At 38.4% G+C, this 20,014-nt stretch overlaps 1 protein-coding gene across 2 annotated transcripts in view; it reads left to right on the top strand.

The window, feature by feature from the left end:
• The window catches only part of GAP43 (growth associated protein 43), a 100,325-nt gene extending 80,741 nt beyond the window's left edge, over positions 1-19,584 (top strand). For both annotated transcript variants that reach the window (XR_014794345.1, XM_084876149.1), the window contains one exon: positions 18,900-19,584. Coding sequence is in view for 1 of the 2 variants with exons in the window: in XM_084876149.1 (XP_084732275.1) it covers positions 18,900-18,988 (89 nt within the window). In the remaining variant the exon portion in view is untranslated. The remainder of the gene's footprint in view (positions 1-18,899) is intronic.
• Positions 19,585-20,014: the final 430 nt, after the last annotated feature.

Genomic DNA, 20,014 nt, shown 5'->3' with positions numbered 1-20,014 from the left:
GTGACAGACCCCAATCTGGCCCGCTCTTTCTTCCTCACGAAGGATTTTATTTAATTAAGATATTTTAAATTAGAAAACAGTGCCACTAGCCCCTTGGGAGCCATAAGCATCTTTAAGAGCCAGTAAAAGCATTTCAGGATAGGGCTTCAGCTGATGGTGCTGGTTGAGGTGGAATCTTTTCGCTGTCTCTGTGCAATCAATGTCATTTCTCTTTTATGATGTTCAAGGGAATCACGCGTCCATTACTATTACTAGATGAAAAACTTCAGAGTGAAACACAGGTAGATGCAACGGCAGTTCTTAATGATGGCATGTCAGATATGGAAAGTCAGGTTGAATATCCCTTATTTCTCCTGAGAAAGAGAAAAGAAGGTCCTGACAGCCAGGAGCTGGTCTGGTGCTCACAGAAAGGCCTTAGTTCTCCTGCTAACAGAAACAATTTCACAGAACACCAACATCAGATTTTGTATGATGGTTCAAGACAAACAAACCACCATAATCATGTCTGAGAAAAGCCTAAATATGGCTATGGTTTAAACAATAAACTGTCCAAGTATTTCCCAAACCTGCCTAATATGGATGATAATGATACTTGCCTCATTCTTCCTTCCTTTTAGATAGTATTTGTTGAGATTTATAATTATAAAATGACCCCTGCCTCATGACAGAATTTAATCCAGAGCAAAGCTCTTCCTCCTTGAATCCAAATCTCCTAGCACATGCCCAAAAAGTCCCTGACACTGATGTCTTATTGGTTCTCCTGTCAACAAACTCCACTGTATTCAACTACGGGTGTGTTCCTCATAGTCTTTGGCTAGAAAATGTTGACACTGTAGATTTCCTTTCTATTATAATCTATATTCAAGTTAACTTCAGTAAAATATCTTTTTCTTACTTTCCCCTACAACTTCTGAATATTTTTCAATACTATCTTTATCCCCAAATTTATTACTACATCTCCTTTAATTCATTAATTCTCCTTCCAAGATCTCATAAAAATCTAACTTGAAAAAGAAAATTAACTTTTAATTATTTTTTCTATAGTAGTTTTTTATTTTTGATCTCAACAATTAGACAATTTTATATCTATGGATGAGGACAGTGGGGAGGGGGGCGAGGTAAGGGAAGAGGGTGGGATGGGAACCAGGTAGAGGGGAGGTATGGGGGAAAAAAAAAGAGGAACAACTAATAATCTGAACAATGAAGATTTATTTTTAAAAAACAACAACAACAACACCAAAACAATTAGATAAGATGGCCCAGGCCCCTGGAAGAGCTTAAAAGCGATTGTGCTCCCGGTTGGGACTTCTCTGACCTGAGTCAGCAGTGATGGCAAAGACATGTGGGCCAAACATAAGGCTGACATCAAGTAGGTCCGAAGGAAATTACAGTAAGATCATGACAAAAAAAATGTTTTTAGTACACTTTCATTTAAATGACAAGGAAAGTCGTGTCCCTTGTTTCTGACTCAATGGTATCAGAGAATTTGTTGGGACAGCAACCATCTGCTCTCTCTCTCTTCACATCTGTTGGCTTTAAATAACTATTTTAGCTGCCACTATCCATGACAGAGAAGTCTTCAGGAGGGCTACGTTGGAAACAGGAAGATTTATTAAGATATGACTGCATTGGTTCAGACTTTAGTGTCTCACCACCCCCTGAAATTCTAGTCTGGTATTGCCATCTATCCCTGTAAGCACCACTGATGAGGTTATTCACAATTCCTCTTTCAGGTTGAATTCTATGCTTGGTTCTGAAATTGATGTCATTCTCATTCCTAGGCTAGAGACATTTAAAGGACCCTACACACAATTGGCTCAGCATCAAGTCCACTTGCACCTAAACACCAGTAATTGGTTTTTTACTTTAAACAGTTCCACTAACTAGACTTCTGCTTGGTTTGATTTATCTAAGACCCTGTCTCATTCATCTCATTTGTACTCTAGTCTCTCTGAGTACTAAAGTCCTGCCTTATTATCATCATACTCTTAGAGATAGGAATCTTGTTCTTACTCCCATGATTGTGGGGGCCCTACTGCTGGCTGAAAGATTCCCAGACATGTCCATGGTCTATCTGTATTGGCCTCTTTCTGATTCTATGTTCTTCTAGCTTTTAATACTTGACTTTCCCTGCTGTTGACCTCCTATTTGTCTATTTTCCTTAAACATGTACTTCAGATATTGTGTTATCTTTACCCACTTGCACTTCCTTCCATTGCTTACTACTGGTTTCAAAGTAGTAGTATTGATTAGTTTCTATTGCCTTTGATTCTGGCATGATTTTCATCAGTACAGTTATTTTTTTCTTTCCATTTCATGGCTTCAAGTAGAGGTTTGTCATTGAGAAAGAATAACCAAAAGATAGGTGCATATGGAGAGAGGATTTTAAACTTGGATCACTGAAAGAATGATAAGGCTAATCTGGTGATATTTGCTGTGACAGTGATCTCGTGATGTCCAGTACAGACTGAGATATAAGATTAGAGCCAGGAGTACTGTCAAGGGTGTGGAGAAATATTGGAATTTAATGTATATGTAGTCAGGAATCAGTAAAGTTTTTTGATAAAGGAAGTAATATGTTTATAGGTATGTATCACACAATATGACAGTGATAATATAAATTTCCTGGTTGCCTGGTTATGGGGTCAGGGCTTAAGTCACTAGAGAAAACGAGTTTGCTCATGCAGAGTCTACAAAGATAATTTATAATTGAATATTGGTTTGTGGACATTTTAGGGTATAGGGACTAAAATCTAGACACAGAATGGAAAAATAAAAGCTAGAAAATAGAAGGAAAAAAATCAGAACATAGTCTTCACTGAAATTAAGAAAAAGGGAATATTTTAAAAAGATGCCAAAAAACAGTCGTAACCGGTTTGGCTCAGTGGATAGAGCATTAGCCTGTGGACCAAAAGATCCTGGGTTCGATTCCAGTCAAGGGCATGTACCATGGTTGCGGGTACATCCCCAGTAGGGGTGTGCAAGAGGCAGCTGATCGATGATTCTCTCTCATTGATGTTTCTAACTCTCTAACCCTCTCTCTTCCTCTCTGTAAAAAAATCAATAAAATGTATTAAAAAAAAAAAAAAAGATGCCAAAAACAAAAATGGATGGAGAAAGGAGAGAATGGAATGATTTTTCAATATTTTATGATGGGCAGACATACTTGATTCCTGAGTTCTATCTCAAATAAGCCAAGACTCACTATGAGCTTTTATTCTTTTATTTTTCTTCTTTAAACTACAACTATGTTTTTATTGATATTTAGAGGGAGAGGAGTGAGAAGGAGAGAGAGATAGAAACATTCATTAGAGAGAAACATCTTTGGTAGGCTGCCTCCCTCATGCCTCCTACTGGGGATCAAGCCCGAAACTCAGGCATGTGTCCTGACCAGGAATCAAACCAGTGACCTCTTGGTTCATGAGGCGATGCTCAACTGAGACACACCAGCCAGACAAGTCTTTATTCTTTAACTGCCTATTGTCCCAATGTCTCCAAATAACCAAAGCTATTACATTCTTTGCCACTAAAAATAAGTAAAGAACTTTGGCATCTTTGACTAAAAAGAGAAAAATTAATACAAATAAAAATATTACTTTTTTGATATAGTTATGGTTGTATTCCTGTAAGTGCTATTGATTCTGAAAACAATTTTTCACTCACAGGCAGTGCTACAATTTGACAGGCCCCAGGAAGCCAAAACTCACAATGAGTGCAAAATGAATTCTCACAGTAAGAGGTGGAGATTGCATTTATTTATCTTCATGCAAGCATGGAGCACAAACACCTTATATAGGACATTTTTGTTACAATAATGTTTCTTTAAATTAATTTCAAAATTGAGTTAAACCTCAGTTGGTATTTTAACACTCAGATTTCATTGGGAAGTGGAGGGAGTGGTAGATGGGGGAATGATGTGCACTTTTATTTCCTCTTCTTCACAACCTAATCATGATCTCTTATGGAATCCCAGATATGACAGTATTTGTAGTAATTATCAATAATAAATTGACTTTCATTACCTAATAACTCTTAAGTCATTCAATTCATAAAGCTTTCCCAAAGCAATGATGACAATTCCATCTAAATTACAGTTCTAAAAGTCCCTATTTCTTTTCCTCTCTGCATAAAATATCCACTTCTTTTCTCACAATATGTACTTAATATGTTTAAGTTTGATACAACAATAATGCTCAGCCCCATGGTTCTGCAAGCATCTGGACTACATAATATTATTTCTGACCCTGGCCGATGTGGCCCAGTTGGTTCCTGTACATCAAAGGGTGGTGGGTTCAATTTCTGGTCAGGGCGCATAACTAGATTGCAGGTTTGATCTCTGGTCAGGCCATGTGCAGGAGGTAACAGATCAATGTTTCTCTCTCTAAAGATTAATTTTTTTTAATAATAAAATTACTTCATGTAGCCCTTATAGCAAAATTATACTGAACTTACCTTCTTTTTCACAGCAGAGAAAATAAATGGAAGGAGGGAGGAAGAAAGTAGAGAGTGAAGTGAGAGAAAGAGGGAAAAGGGAGGATGATAGAAAGAGGAAAGGGGTGGGGGAGGAATAGATGTATATAGTATATTTAGGACTACTGGAGAGACAGGTAAATTAAAATCAAGTAGTAGAATCCACTCATGCCCCAAAGTTGTGAGAGGTGTTATAGTATTATGGGAGGATTTACTGAATTGTGATTAGCTGTGTAACTTTTGACAAGTCACAGAAACTCTCCATCTTCAGAGGGAATGAGGGACTGAGATCAGATGATCTTTAAGATCCCCTTCAGCATCCACTATTCTGTAATTTTATGAACAATTACAAGCCTACTCTGTGACAATGTATACAGACTTTAAATTTTTGTCCTGAATTGTGTGATTTATCCATTTGCATTGATAAAATTAGCAAGACAACTGCCAAGTCTTTAGTTTTTTTGTGTGCTGTGTAGATACAGCCATAAGGGAAAATTAAACAACAAGGATAAATAATTTTCTGGTGTGTTGCAAATACAATCAAACACATCATGGTGAGTCATAGCAATGCCTGAGCTGAATATAACTCACGGATGTAGTGCTTTTATTTTAAAATTTAAATGTTGCCCAAGCAATAGTTATTCATACATGGGAAACGTTTTTAGGTAGCTGCATAGCTATTGGAGTGACTCTTATGGAGTTAGAATTATGTCTAGTTTTGATTTCTGTATTTTAACCTTGGGGAAAGAGAAATAATTTAATCACATATCAGATTGTGGAACTTGAAAATCCTACATCTGCTTTGGCTTTTAAAGACAAATATTAAAAATGCAAACTTTGTAAGAAGGCATTTTAAGTTATTATATGTTAAAACATTATAAATACTTGAATTTTAAAATGCAAACCAGTATAACCCAAATTGTACATTAATTTTTTCAAGGTCTGACAGGCACAAATGACTATGTTTTGTAACTGATAAGATGTAGGGTGGCTCATTGTTGAAAACAATGAGAATAATAGAGATACCTAAGGAAAAACAAATGATGTATGATGTCTAATATGATGCTTAAGCAGCCGGTATCAATAAATGTGAAAAGGTGCTAGGAATTAAAACTAAGAATAAATTCAATGACAAATTGCCAAGAAACATGATTAGCCTGTTTTGTTATAGATGGGGTGCCCTCTGTACCCCCAGTCATTACCAGTGGGGGTGGAATGTTTGTGATGTCATAAGGAAAGCAATTTACTGAGATTTGAACAGGAGGATGAGTGATCTTTATTTCCGTAAAATTAAACTCCTGTGTTTCCAATGTCCCATTTCTGTCTATTCCGCCATGGAAAAAGTCCAATCTTGCTTCAGCAGGGCTAGAATTACGGACACTGCCAAGAGTCCCTGTTCCCCATTAAAGCACAGTCCAGTCCAGTCCAGTCCAGTTCAGCATCTGGCTAACTTAGTTTGTGTTCCCAGCTGCAGTCCATTGTGTGTGGGGTCTGCATGGCCGTGGGATATGTGGCTGCTTAAGAGAGAGGAAGCTCTTTGTTTGGGGATTATAACCAGGAGTTTAACCAATTAACCCTTGAAGAATTCACATGCCTGCCTGGCTTTGCCCTCCTAGCCAATGATGCTTTTCCTCAGGCTTGACTGACAGGCAAGCACCTTCCCTACCTCACCCAGACTTCACTGCCCATGTGTCCATCTCCCCCTTTGTTTGATTCCTTCCCTCAGATCACTGGGAATGGACCCAGGGTTCCCTGGAGAGTAGTAAATTGTAGCTTCCTGGTGAAGCTGCCCAGATGAAGATGCTTATAATGTTTATCCCTCCCCCCACTTTACTCTCTTCATATTATTAAGATTAATAACTACCTAATTATGATGATAACAGTTATATTTTTTCCTCAACTCTTAATTAAGTATGGATCTAAATAATTAACATCAAATCCTCTAGTTCTGTTTTTTTTTGTTTGTTTGTTTGTTTTTCTGAAAATTACTAATTTCCTCCAAAATGTAGCAGGAGGCATTAGAGATTATCCTTGGAGTAGAGTGGAGGAGGGATCATGTTTTTATTAAATTCCCCCAAAAGTAGGGTATTTCTGTGCCTGGATTTCTTTTAAGAGAATGGTTCCTTTCTACTCTATCTGTTCTCTCTTTATTCTTCAAAATCTGCTGTAGATTCTTGCTTCAGAAGCCACAGAAAAGAGAAAGAGTTGTGCACAGGTAGAAAGAATTACCCCATCAGAACACCAATGTCTTCCCTAACACATGCCATGTCCCCAGATAACTGCAAAGCTTTTTAGAAATGAAAAGGTCTTCCTAATCATGAAATTTAAAATTTTCACTGTATTTGATTATTTTCCATAAAGTTAAGGGACAAGAAGTTTTAGGTCTTTTTCAATGTTTTGATTTTGATAATTATTGAGTAAGGGAATTTTTCTTAAAATTAGATATCTTAAACCTGGAGATTTGTCATCCTCTATAAATTGCCTGCTAGATACAAGATTTACTACATACCCAGGGACAGGAGATGTTTTGGTTCTTGCTCATTCTATATGGTATATTTTTGCTAAAAATTTAGGGAATCATTTAGAGCTAAGGCTGAGGGTAAGTTGTTTATTTTTAAAATCAATTGGCTGCTATTCTCCAGGTATGAAATGGAGAAATTGTCCTTTTCTTAACAGAGGCAGTATCAGATGTATTGCCTTTTGTGACATTATTATTTAGCAGCCTTGATTCTTGCATCACAAAATCATGCCCTTCAAGTTTGACTGATGCCCATTTATACCCTCACAGTCATTTCTGGATCCACACCCTTGACATCAAAGCCTTTTTCAGAGTTTTTAATTTCATTTTCATTCTACAAGCAAAAGCTTCTTAAGGCAAAAACTCATCTTTGTGAAAGTGAACCAGCGATCTTTTCTGTCAAAGAAAGAAACTCATTGCCATCTTAGGTTCCACCATTTTGATATGACCTTCAGATTCTTCAGGGTGCCACCATCTTAGGTTCTGCCATCTTGGGGGGCTGCCATCCTAAGTTCTACCTTCCCTTTTCCTTCCACTGAATTAGCCATTCATGCAATAATGGGAATCCGAGCTCTGAACCCTGGCCAATTAGGTCAGAGTTCAGAGTGAGGGGCAGGGCAGACCCTGAGTAAGGAAAGTTTGGTGTGCTTCTGCCCATGATTTTCAGCTGGCAGGACACCCTTCTGGGCAGAAGTAAATTTACCTTGCTGATCCAGTTTCAAGTATTTGTCTCATTCCTGTAACATTGCTGAGAGCATTTCTAACACCTTTCTTTGGATATTTGAAGAAACTTTCCTCTTGATTGTGGGCTAATATTGGATGAGCATAAGTGTGGAGAGAGGAAGAAGATCATTTATTCATTAGGTACATAGGTGAGCAAGGTAGTAGCACTGTATTAAAGTCTTTATTCTCTCATTTAAGGCTCGTCACAAATCTATGAGACAGAGATTATTATTCCCTCTTTACTGACGAAGAAATGGGGAAGCAGGAAAGATATATATTGAATACTTATGTATGAAACCCTTAAGTCAGGTAATAATAGTCAACACTTATTGAGCAGTTATTGAAACACATCATTTATTAAGTACTTTAAATAATTAACACATTTAAATATTATAAAAAAAAAAAAAACCCAGGAGGCAGGTACCAATATTATCACCAATTACAGATAAGTTACAGATAAGGAAAATAAGGCAATAAGAGGTTAAATAGCTTACTCAAAATCAAGGTAAATGTCAAAGATAGAATTCCAATTTATTTATTTTATTTGTTGGAATAACATTGGTTCGCAAAACCATACAATTGTACAACTCAATAAAGCATCATCTTCACGCTGCATTGTGCACCCATCGCCTCAAGCAAAATCTCTTTCTGTCTTCCTTTGCCCCACTTTGTCCACCTCCAACTTCTCCTCAACTTTTCCCCCTCTGGCTATCACCATACTGTTATCTGTCTCTATACATTATATATATATAAAATCTGTACATGTAAAATTTATATTTATAAATATAAATGCATTTAAAAATATGTAAGACAGCTGGCAGTCTGTTCCAAGCATCCATGCCTGTTTCTATTTTGTTCATTAGTTTATTTTGTTTATTAAATTCCATATATAAGTGAGATCATGTGATACTGGTCTTTCTCTGGCTGGCTTTTTTCACTTAGCATAATTCTCTCCAGGACCTTCCATGCTGTTGCAAATGGTAAGAGATCTTTCTTTTTTACAACTGCATAGTATCCCATTGTGTAAATGTACCATAGCTTTTTTTATCCACTTATCTATCCATGGGCACTTGGGCTATTTCCAGATATTGGCTATTGTAAATTACACTTCAATGAACATAAGGGTGCATATATCATTTTGATTGATGTTTCAGGTTTCTTTGGATATGTTGCCAGTAGGAGATCACTCTATAAAATGTATAGACACAGATAAAAGTATGATGATAGCCAGAGGGGAGAGGGGTGAGGATGAGTTAGAGGTGGACAAAGTGGGAAAATGCAGTTCTATTTTTAATTTTTTGAGGAAACTCCATACTGTTTTCTACAGTAGCTACACAGTCTGCAGAGATAGAATTTAAATACATAGAGTCTAACTCTAGAACCAGCTCTCTTATCTAATGGGGGAAGAAGGTCAAACACCTAATTTTTGATGGCTTGGTAGACATTTTATATAGAGAATGTTTAAGAAATATTTAAGATCAAACTGTACTTCCTTTAAGTTTTGTTTTAGCTTTTTAAAATCTCTGGGTCTTTCCTCCTTTCAGAAAAACAAAACAAAACACTAATTTTTGTTCCATAGGTTAAAAATTCTAGATTCTATAAAGAGCAGTTCTATTTAATAAACCACTTGCATTCTTATGTTCTAATTATAGTTAGAGACTTTACAGGAACATTCTAGGGGATAAATTATCTTAGTCATTTTTCTGGGAAGAAGATTTTGGGGGTTTGTGGGTAGGAATTGCTATTTTTTTTTCCTGGGATAGAAATGTTAAACTTGATAGGTATTGTTTTGTTTTGTTTTGTTTTATTTTTGTTTTTACCTAAATCCCACAGGTTGGATTAAAATTTTGACATATTACATACTGCATCTTAAATTTAATAAAGTCCTTTCAAATACCTTTTTTTTTTTAACTCCAAACAACATGAAATAAGGTGGGGTGGACATATAATCCACATTTTTTTATAGATTAGGAAACTGAGGCAAATAAAGGAAAGGTTACATGACTAATTGGTTGGACAGTCAAGGCTAGAACATAAGTCAGCTTGATCCTAGGTGTCTTCTGAGAGAAGGAGTATGTTTCAGATATCATTGGGGGCCTGCCATGTTGCCTCTGAGTCTTCTCCTTGGTTAAAGTCTTCCTTGTTCTTTGAAATCCTGAAGTGAATAGTATTGTAAGCAATAGAGTTATACTCTCTTTCCAAGGCACAGAGAGCAAGGAGGGGACATAGGTAATATTTGTACCATTCCATTGACATCAAAATAGTGTACAGTGGTTCAGTGCTTTTCAAAGGAACTTGAAATGTAAAATATGATCATGAAAACGTAAAATGTGGATCTCAGTAACCACTAAAAGCCATGATCAGGCTGCAGATTGACATGTGGTACCCAGCTTAAGAGGAAGACCACATAAATAATAAGAGGGACATCTGTGAGTTAGCTGCAAGATGCTTTTTTACCGCTTTCCGTTGAGACTTTGAGGTGATGATACTTAGTACTAAAGAAAAATGAAAATAAAAAAAGGAAATGGAGCAAACACCCCAGCCCAGTGGTGACTGGTAGAGTAATTGTGGGCATGGCCCCAAGATGATAGCAGCTTCTATTTAATCAATGTTGACAAGGCTGGGGAGAGCTGGGCAGGTCCCAAGAGGTAATGTTTTACTCGGAAATCCACTCAACCTAATTTCAGTAATGTAGGGCTGCGGAGGGGCCTGGACCAGAGCCAGTAAACAGGGCCATTAGAGCTCAGTGTAGGCGATGGCAGCTGGGAACACCGCCATCCCTTCAGCAGCATTGCAGCTGGCTGCCTGGCTGACGCGCAAGCAGCGGCTGCTGCATATGCTCCTGGTATTTGTTCACCAACAGAACGTGCTATTCTCATCTTTTCGAGGAAATGAATGGAATGCATAAAGGGAAGAACAGTTTCCAGAATCTATTTCAGCAAGGATCAGAGAGCCAGTTTGGTGTGCATTTTTCCAGGACCACTGTGAAGGCTTTCATGGATCCCCTTACTCTTTCAAGGCTACCACCGCAGTTTCCAAGGGGCAGAGAAATGACTTCCATCTTTATTGCCATCTTAACATGGTCTTGATCTTTTTTTTAGGAATAGTTATTGTGAATCCAGAATGTCATACCTACTAGGGTTTTTCCTATTTCAGAACTTATGAGATTCTTCAAGATACTCAACTTTGCAAATCCCAGGAGAAAGTATGCCCCTTTGAGCTGTCTTCTTACCTAGCTACTATGTTTTCTTGTATGCCTCCTTCTCCAACAGGCAATACGCATGCCAGTAATCACTAGCATATGAATTCTAAGAAGGTTGAGATCATTGCTTGGTGTTTTCATTGCCTTATCACCACCACTGTGTTTGCAGTGCTTAGAACAATGTATGGCACATAGTAACTATGACCCAGAACCTTTCACCAAATGAATAAATGAGTAAATTTCACATTTTTCTTCTCTTTTGAAGCATCCTTCAACTCTAAGACATTAATAATATATGGCTTTACTGTGTATGCTGTGCACTCTCTCTTTTGAAGTTAACATAGAAAATTATCAAATATATGGAGACTGCTAGAGAACATGGTGATTTCTAAGAGGTCTTTGGGTCTGGAAAAAGTAATGTTTTTGTCAGGGTTAAAATGCCAAGGCTGCAGAAGTTTATAGCTCTTGATCAGATTCTAACATGATCTTTAAAAACTGACAGACTCTAATTTTTGAGAATTTAAATATTATTTAATATAAACATTATCAAAACTTCCCAATTTTATTTAAAAAAAAAACACCCATACACACAAAACAACTTTTTCACCCCTTTTAGACCAAACCACTAAAATGAATAATAATTTGCTTTTTTTTTTTTTTTTTTTTTTTTTTTTTTTTTTACATACTCCTTCTCATAATAAAACTGGACTTGAGGGTTGATTTCACCTGGAGAAGACTGAATTGTGGAGAGAAGCCATCACTAGATAGAATATTAATGACTCTTCCAAAGGATAAATTCACTGGCCACTTAAGATGATAAATAGGGAGGTAGGTAGGTAGATGATAGATGATAGATGATAGATAGATAGCTAGATAGATAGTATGTTCTGTGATTAATCTTGTTCTTTTCATGTAATGTCTTAACTAAAATTACTAAAATATCATTATTAGATAAACATCTAATTGAACTTCATTAGCATTAGGTTTTTATGTTTAAACAAAAGTATGTTCAGAGCTAAACTGAAAAACAGAAAGTGTTTTCTACTCTTGAATTTGATGGATTTCAGCTGTCATAGCAGCAATTGCAGGTTTTCCTCATTTGCCAACTTTAGACCTTGTACTTTCATTCACTTGTTCTATGTCACTTGGTATTAAAGGTGTCATGTAAATTTTAGCTTCCACAGCCTCTTCTTAAGCAATGACTATCTCAGTGGGAGGCTGATCCTCTAAATGGGAAATGTGACTAACTACCCTAATTGGATCAACTGGCCTCTGCCATTCATCTACCTTTGCCACTCATGAGGATCACAGTTTTTGCACAAAATATTAAAGATTACTTTACATATTAACTAATTTCTAGCATTTGAAAATTATACAATTAGCACCAGAAAGTACCAAAACAAAATTTTATATTATACTAGTGGCCTGGTGCATGAAATTCATTCATGGAAGGAGTGTCCCTCAGCCTGACCTGCATCCTCTCCAATCTGGGACCCCTCTGGGGATGTCAGACTATGTGGACTATTTGGATTTTGTATTCCACATGGTCCATGTACATATTTGATTTTACAATTTGAAAAAGTCAAGGACACTGGTTTTCATCCAGAATTTCTGCCTTAACTATACAGTCAATCTCATCTTCTGTTCTTAATTTGGATTCACTAATATCAGTAATATGTGAGACTGAGGCAGTCCATATTTCTGAAATTCAATGACATGAATTTTAACTATTATTTTTGCCAAATAAGTGGAATTTACCTATATCATTTAAAATAGCATTCAGTTTAATATTAAAAATTCTGGCTACCAAGTCAGGTCTGTTTTCAACTTTTTGCCAGTGTTGTAAATTGTTTGTATTATCTGCCCATTTGGGGTTGCATGTCATGGTTATGAATAAAGCAGGCTTGCCATACTTTGTTACAATTGCCATAGCATCCTGATATAGCTGCTGCATGATTCTGGGACTACCCTCAAAAGATGATGGAAATATTATCATTTTACCAATCAACACATTGTCATTTTCAGATCTAGATGTGAGATATCCATGAAGCCACTATATTTTTCAACTCTCAACTTAGATTGGTTTGCTTTAATGAAATTTATCCGATTGGCCTCCATTTTTGAATATGAATCCACAATAAACTGTTGAGTAAATTTTCCTGAATTTAAAATAGGATTGAACATGTCCCACACAGAGAGATAAAATCCATAATACTGCATTTGTGTGGCTCGTGTCCTTACATTTTGTCTAGTATAATTGTTGATTACACTATTGTCTCTGAGTCTTAATGCGATATCTGTTCCCCAGCCTTTTTCACCATGTGGAAAAAGAATAGGACATGTCATTGTATTTAATGTAGGAAACAGGATACTGAATTGTTTCATTTTAGTGGCATTCAGATTATTGGGATCTGGTTTACAATGAATGAGCAATTCCCTTTCAAAAGGAGGCTCTCCATCTTCATTTCTGAATATGACAGCAACTTTGGTTACACAGGGAGAATTAAATCCACCTGGATCACTGTTACTATCATAATTCATCACCATTGTTACTTCCGTGGGAGCAATACTTTTGCTGCTTCAGATTGGGCTTCTTTTCTACCTTATGTAGCATCTTGTACTATTTTGTTAATTCATTTATTTCATGCATGAGGTTGTTGATGTTGATCATGAGTCTTCCTGAGCAGCCCTGGTTTTCTGGCATTGCTAGTCTTTTACTTGTAGCTTCGGCCATATTTAAAATATAGAGTTGAGCAAACTTCCGAGAAATACCATCTGAAGGATGTAAAGTTCCAGTACGGTGATAAACCTGTCCGTGTATTCTAAAACAGTATGGCCCATAGCCTGATGGCAATGCAATATTTGCACCCATTGAAGCAAAAGCAAAAGAATTATTTATGGAACAAATATTTTCCATGAAACTTTTACTGTCAGAATCTTTGTTTGTCATTAATCTTTTTAAAAAATATATATTTTATTGATTTTTCACAGAGAGGAAGGGAGAGGGATAGAGAGCTAGAAACATTGATGGGAGAAATACATTGACCAGCTGCCTCCTGCATACCCCCCACCGGGGATATGCCCGCAACCAATGTACATGCCCTTGACCAGAATTGAACCTGGGACCTTTCAGTCCACAGGCCGACACTCTATTTACTGAGCCAAACTGGTTTGAGCTGTCATTAATATTTTTAAATATGCATGTTATCCTGGAAAATGTATATAATTTGGACAAACTTTTCCTTTGCTACAACATTGAGTAAATTTTCCATCAGGTGGTTTTTCATCAGAGGAATTTAGTGATAGTCAAAATTGACATCTAACAGTCATTCCATTATGACTATATTTGAGAATTGCATCATCGTGTACTCTATTTTCTCTGAGAAGGCAGTTCTACCAGTATTAGTAGTACTTACTGACAGCTGTTCTTCAGACATATTCTGTCATTGCTGCCGCCTTCTTTCAGCTTCATAGGCACATTGGTCTTCAGACATTTTTTGTTGATGACACCAGCTTCTTTTGGCTGCAGAGCTATGTTGTATCAATAGTTGCACTTTAGACATTTTCCCATCTCCCTGCTGTCAGGGTCTGGGATGCAGGTGAATGAAAGTCCTGGCTGTCAGGCCACTGACAGCTGGCTGATTCTGGCTGATTCTGTGGGGATGGGACTCCCTCCTGCCTGCTGTCAGAGTCTGGGCTGATGCCCACAGGGACACAGTGTCAAGTCTGCCTGTGTTGGGAGACACAGAATCAAGTACCCACCCGCTTGCATGTGCCTCAAAATCCCGTGAGATCTAGATCTGCCTGCACCCATGCAAACAGATGCAGCATCAAGCTGCACAGAGCTGTGGAACCCTCCACGGATTCCTCCACAGTACGTGGGGCTGAGGGAACCCTGGTGAAAGCCACACAGAAAAGCAGCTAGGACTTGTCCTACGGTGGGGCTAAGGGAACTAGGCAGGCATATGGAGTGGCCACCGGACCTCCCGCCTCCCTGTGGGGACATGGGAACTGCAGCAGCAGGCATGTGGAACAGCCAGCCTCATCCCTGCTGTGTACACTGCCATCTTGTGATGGTTTTGGTGTGATGGTTAATTTGCATATCACCTCTTTATTATATAGGATTAGAGTCCTGGTGCATGAAATGTGTGTACTTGGGGGGTTCCCTCAGACCAGCCTGCACCCTCTCACAGTCCAGGACCCCTTGCTTCTTACCACCCACCTGCTTGATGCTCCTTACTGCTTGGCTGACTGCTCCTCAGTGCTCCCTCCACCTCCACTGTGCTCACCAGCCATGAGCCAGGCCTCTGGCTGAGCAGCACGCCCCCTGTGGAAGTGCACTGATGCTCCTGCATTGAGCATCTGGCCCCTGGTGGTAATAGTGCACTTACCACCAGGGTGCAGACACTCAATGCAGGAGCATCAGTGCACTCCCACAGGGAGAGTGCCGCTCAGATAGACAAAAGTAATCAGAATTCTTCCCTCCATTCTGAGCTGCTTTTTTCCCCCACGATCTGTTTTTAGAATTTATAGGTCCCAGGTTTACATACCTGTGGACTCCCTCCTCTAGCTCCCACTCTGAGAAAACCCACTCTTCTTAGGCAAAGTTAAAGGCAGAAAGAGCAATCTAAAGTAGAAGCTGCCTAGATGGCTCTGTCCTAGGTTAGAATTCCTTGCTGCCCTTGATAAACAGTGTGGTCTTAGGTAAGTTACTTCATCTTACTATGCCTCAGTTTCCCACCTATAAAATTGGATGATTAAGGTATCTGCGAGAATTAAATAAAATGATGTAGATTGAAATACTTAGAATGTTCTGAGCATAGAGTCAGGGTCAAATATGTTAGCTATAGCTAAGTGCTTTAGGGGCCTGGGAAGTCATGTCATGGTTCTTTCTAGTCAGAGAGGCTGCTGAAAGAACAGGTAAGAAAATATAGATATACAGCCATGATTTATTAACTACAATGACTTGTTTAGAGTTAGCATCAGTGAAAGAAAGAGCAAGTTAGCAATCTCCAGAAATTCTTGCTGACATTCAGGCTCAAATGGACTCATTTATCTATAACCCAGATTCTGTTCACAATAAATTTCCCTTTGTCTGAGGCTCAAACTTTTATCAAACTCATGTGCAATCTCCCATTAAAGTGGTTCTAACTAGAGCAGGCATATGGTTCACATCTGATTGCCTGTTTCCTTCACTTGCATGTAGGTTTACTTTTTAAAAGAAATATTGCTATGAGTTCTTAGCTTACCTCGATTTTGTGGTTATAAAACATTATTATTTTAGATTTTCTTCTCCCAATAATTTCCTGTGACCTATAAGAATTTCATTGAATCCACTGATTTGACACATTCCATTTTTATTAATTAGTTGTCCCTTAATCCAATACAAAAATAACCCCTTTGCTTAATATTCAATAACATCAAACAAGTATAAAATCACGCTCATCTCATATAATGTATATACTAGAGGCCTGGTGTATGAAATTTATGCACTGGGATGTGTGTCCCTCAGCCCAGCCTGCACTTTCTCCAATCTGGGACTCCTTGAGGGATGGATGGATTGGGCCTAAACAGGCAGTCAGATATTCCTCTCACAATCCAGGACTGCTGGTTCCCAACTGCTTGCCTGCCTACCTTCTTAACTGCCCCTAACTGCTTCTGCCTGCCTACCTTATCATCCCCTAACTACTCCCCTGCCAGCCTGATTGATGCCTAACTGCTCTCCTGACAGCCTGTTTGCCCCTAACTGCCCTCCCTGCAGGCCTAGTCATCCTTAATTGCCCTCTCCTGCAGACCTAGTCCCTCCCAACTGCTCTCACCTGCAGACCTGGGTCCCCTCAACTTCCCTTCCCTGAAGGCCTGGTCGCCCCCAACTTCCCTCTTCTGCTGACCTGGTCACCCCTAACTCCCTTCTTCTGCAGGCTGATCATCCCCAACTGCCCTCCCTTGCAGACCTGGTCCCTCCCTTCTGGCCATCTTGTGGCAGCTATCTTGTGTCCACATGGGGGCAGGATCTTTGACCACATAGGGGCAGCCATCTTGTGTGTTGGAGTGATGGTCAATTTGTATATTACTCTTTTATTAGATAGAAAGAGGCCTGGTGCACAGGTAGGGGATGGCTGGTTTGCCCTGAAGGGTGTCCCAAATCAGGATGAGGGTTCCCTTGAGGTCTGGGCAAGGAGACTGTGGTGGTTTGCAGGCCAGCCACACACCCCAGTGACACAACTGGAAGCCCTGGTATCTGAGTTTTATTTATCTTCTATAATTGAAACTTTGCAGACTTGAGTGGAGACTAAGGCAGGCCAGGGTGGGTGGAAAGCTTGGCTTCCCCCATTGCTGAGGAAACCCAAGCCTCCCTCCTGCTCTCTGTGGCTGCAGCCATCTTGGTTGGGTTAATTTGCATACTCCTTTTTGATTGGTGGATGGGCATAGCAGAGTGATGTTAATTTGCATATTACTCTTTTATTAGATTTCATTGCTCATTAAAAGTTTATTATGAAAGGCTTAAACAAGAATAAGGATATTTATTGTTTCTTCACTGCTTCTCAATACTTATAAAAATGCTTGGCACATTGCAGGTGCTTGATACAAATTTATTGAATAAATAAATAATTATATTTAAAATACTTTGAAGCATTTGAGGAGAGAATATGTAGATATTGAAGCTCTATTAATAGCTAATGTTCAATTACCAGATACATGTTAAGTGTCACCTTTTCCCCTAGGCCCAGGCAAAAATGTCAATAGAAAGTGTGGGGTGGGGGTGGGGGGTGAGGAGGAATTAACCTGATTGCACAGCAGTGGGGGACAGAAAGTATGATTGATTCTCAGGTTACCTAAATCCTTGTTGTTTTGTTTTCATCTTTTGAATTCTTTTCCCTTAATTCCACAAATATATAATTCTTCTCACCTTACCAATTCTTCCACCTTTTATTTTGAATGTCTTAATTTCCCTCAAATCATCCATACTAGCTCTTAAGATTTTATTTTTGGAAGAGAGTTTTGAAGTATTACATTGCTCCTATAATTAATCCTTCTAAACAGTTCAAATCAATATTCTATTCTTCTGTAATTTGAAGAGGACACTAAATACATTGGGCAAGACTGGGGATCTAATTAAATTCTCTAAAAATATTTCAAATTGCTATAGAAGGCCCTCACTAAAATAAACCTGGAAACTTCCTTTTGGCAAAACATTAAATGATCCATTAGCATACTACATTTCTGTAATCCATTAGGAACACTGCTGGTACATAAAGTATATAATGATGATCAGAATTTAGTTAATGTCATAAAAAATATTTTGCTGGAAAATATGATTGTTATGTTGGGTCTTTAATGGTTAATTATGGTCATTTGGGATGGTTTTGGCCTTTAAAAATATTTATGAGTAGTAGTAGATAGTCTTACTAAAATGACTGCCATTAGGAAATAGCTGACAGTCTGCTACAAACACTCCAAATATTCCCATTGAATATTCTTATTCATAAGGCAAGTGTGCTTTGACAGCTTTAGCTTTAAGGGGAACTGGAAATTCAAGCATTTCATTTTCCAGCTTTTATAATATTAGAAATAAGGGATGAGAGAGTTGAGATGACTGTTCAATGATCCACATAAAGTACTTGTCACAATTAGTCTGACACTAATGAAAAAATATGCAAGATTAGTGTTGATTCCCAATGTTAAGAGCCTATACCTGAATACTTTGATTGTAAGGCAGAGATTGAAGACAATGGTAATTGCTGTGTGGACTCCTTGCTCTCAATATCATAGCTCCTGAGCTCTTCATATGTTTCACTGAACTATCTTCTGGAAGTAACTCTTCTGAACTTGGAAATTATATTACTAAAACAGCAATCTCCTTTCATCTTAAAGTTCTTGTGAAATGGTTTGAAAAAAGAAATGCATTGCATTATCATGTGAACAAGTGAGAAAAAATACTAATTCTCCCCCTCCCCAACCCTCCCATCTTGTTTTCTTCCTCAGAAGCTGCAGATGAAACCAAACCTAAGGAAAGTGCTCGGCAGGATGAGGGTAAAGGAGAAGAACTGGAGGCGGACCAAGAACATGCCTGAACTCTTAAGAAATGGCTTTCCACGTCCCCACCCTTCCCTCTCCTGGACCCTGTCTCTCCCACCCTCTTCTCAGCTCCACTCTGAAGTTGCCCTTCCTGTCCTGCTCACGTCTGTGAGTCCGTCCTCCCCACCCACTAGCCCTCTTTCTCTCTATGTGGCAAACATTTAAAAAAAAAAATAAGCAGGAAAGATCCCAAGTCAAACAGTGTGGCTTAAACATTTTTTGTTTCTTGGTGTTGTTATGGCGAGTTTTTGGTAATGATGATCCAATCATTTTGGGAAATTCTTGCACTGTATCCAAGTTTTTTGAATTGGTGCGTGTGGCCCTGTGGGAGTCACTTTCCTCTCTATCTCTCTCTGTTCCAAGTGTGTGTGCAATGTTCTGTTCATCTGAGGAGTCCAAAATATCGAGTGAATTCAAAACCATTTTTTTCCTCCTTTTCAATGTGATGGAATGAATAAAAGGAAAAAAAAACTAAAAACCCAGTTTGTTTTGAAAATAAATAAAGCAAATGTGCCAATTAGCATTACTTGTGGCTCTAAGGCTCCTTTTTCAATCTGAATATTAATAAACCATGAGAGTGATCAAACACCAATGTCTGTGTATTTCTGTTCCATCTTATCACTAGTTGGCTTGACACAGCCTCTAACTGGGATCTTACATTTTATCTTCTTTCTAGTTTCCCATTCTTACACAAACAACCCTGACAAAGAAAAGATGATTCGGCTTAAGACTCTGGCCAGGACCAATGGCTTTGGTCCTCAGTGGGATGGTTGGGGGCTATATTAATTTGCTAAGCTGCTGTAGCAAAGTGCCACAGACTGAGTGGCTTAAGCAACAGGATATTTTCTCAAAGTTCTGGAAGGCTGAACTCTGAAATCAAGGTGTTGGTAGTGTTGGCTCCTTCTGAGGGCTATGAGGACGGGATTTGTTCCAAGCCTCTGTTTTTGGCACATAAACGGCCATCTTCTCTTTACCCTATTAATTTTCTATGGGTATTTCTATGTCTAAATTACCATTTTTGT

The sequence above is a fragment of the Pipistrellus hanaki genome (assembly GCF_964339955.1).
Source record: "Pipistrellus hanaki genome assembly, chromosome: 2".
In the NCBI taxonomy this organism is placed as follows: domain Eukaryota; kingdom Metazoa; phylum Chordata; class Mammalia; order Chiroptera; family Vespertilionidae; genus Pipistrellus; species Pipistrellus hanaki.
Note: the sequence above shows the minus strand (reverse complement) of the source record. Positions and strands in the feature narration are given on the sequence as shown.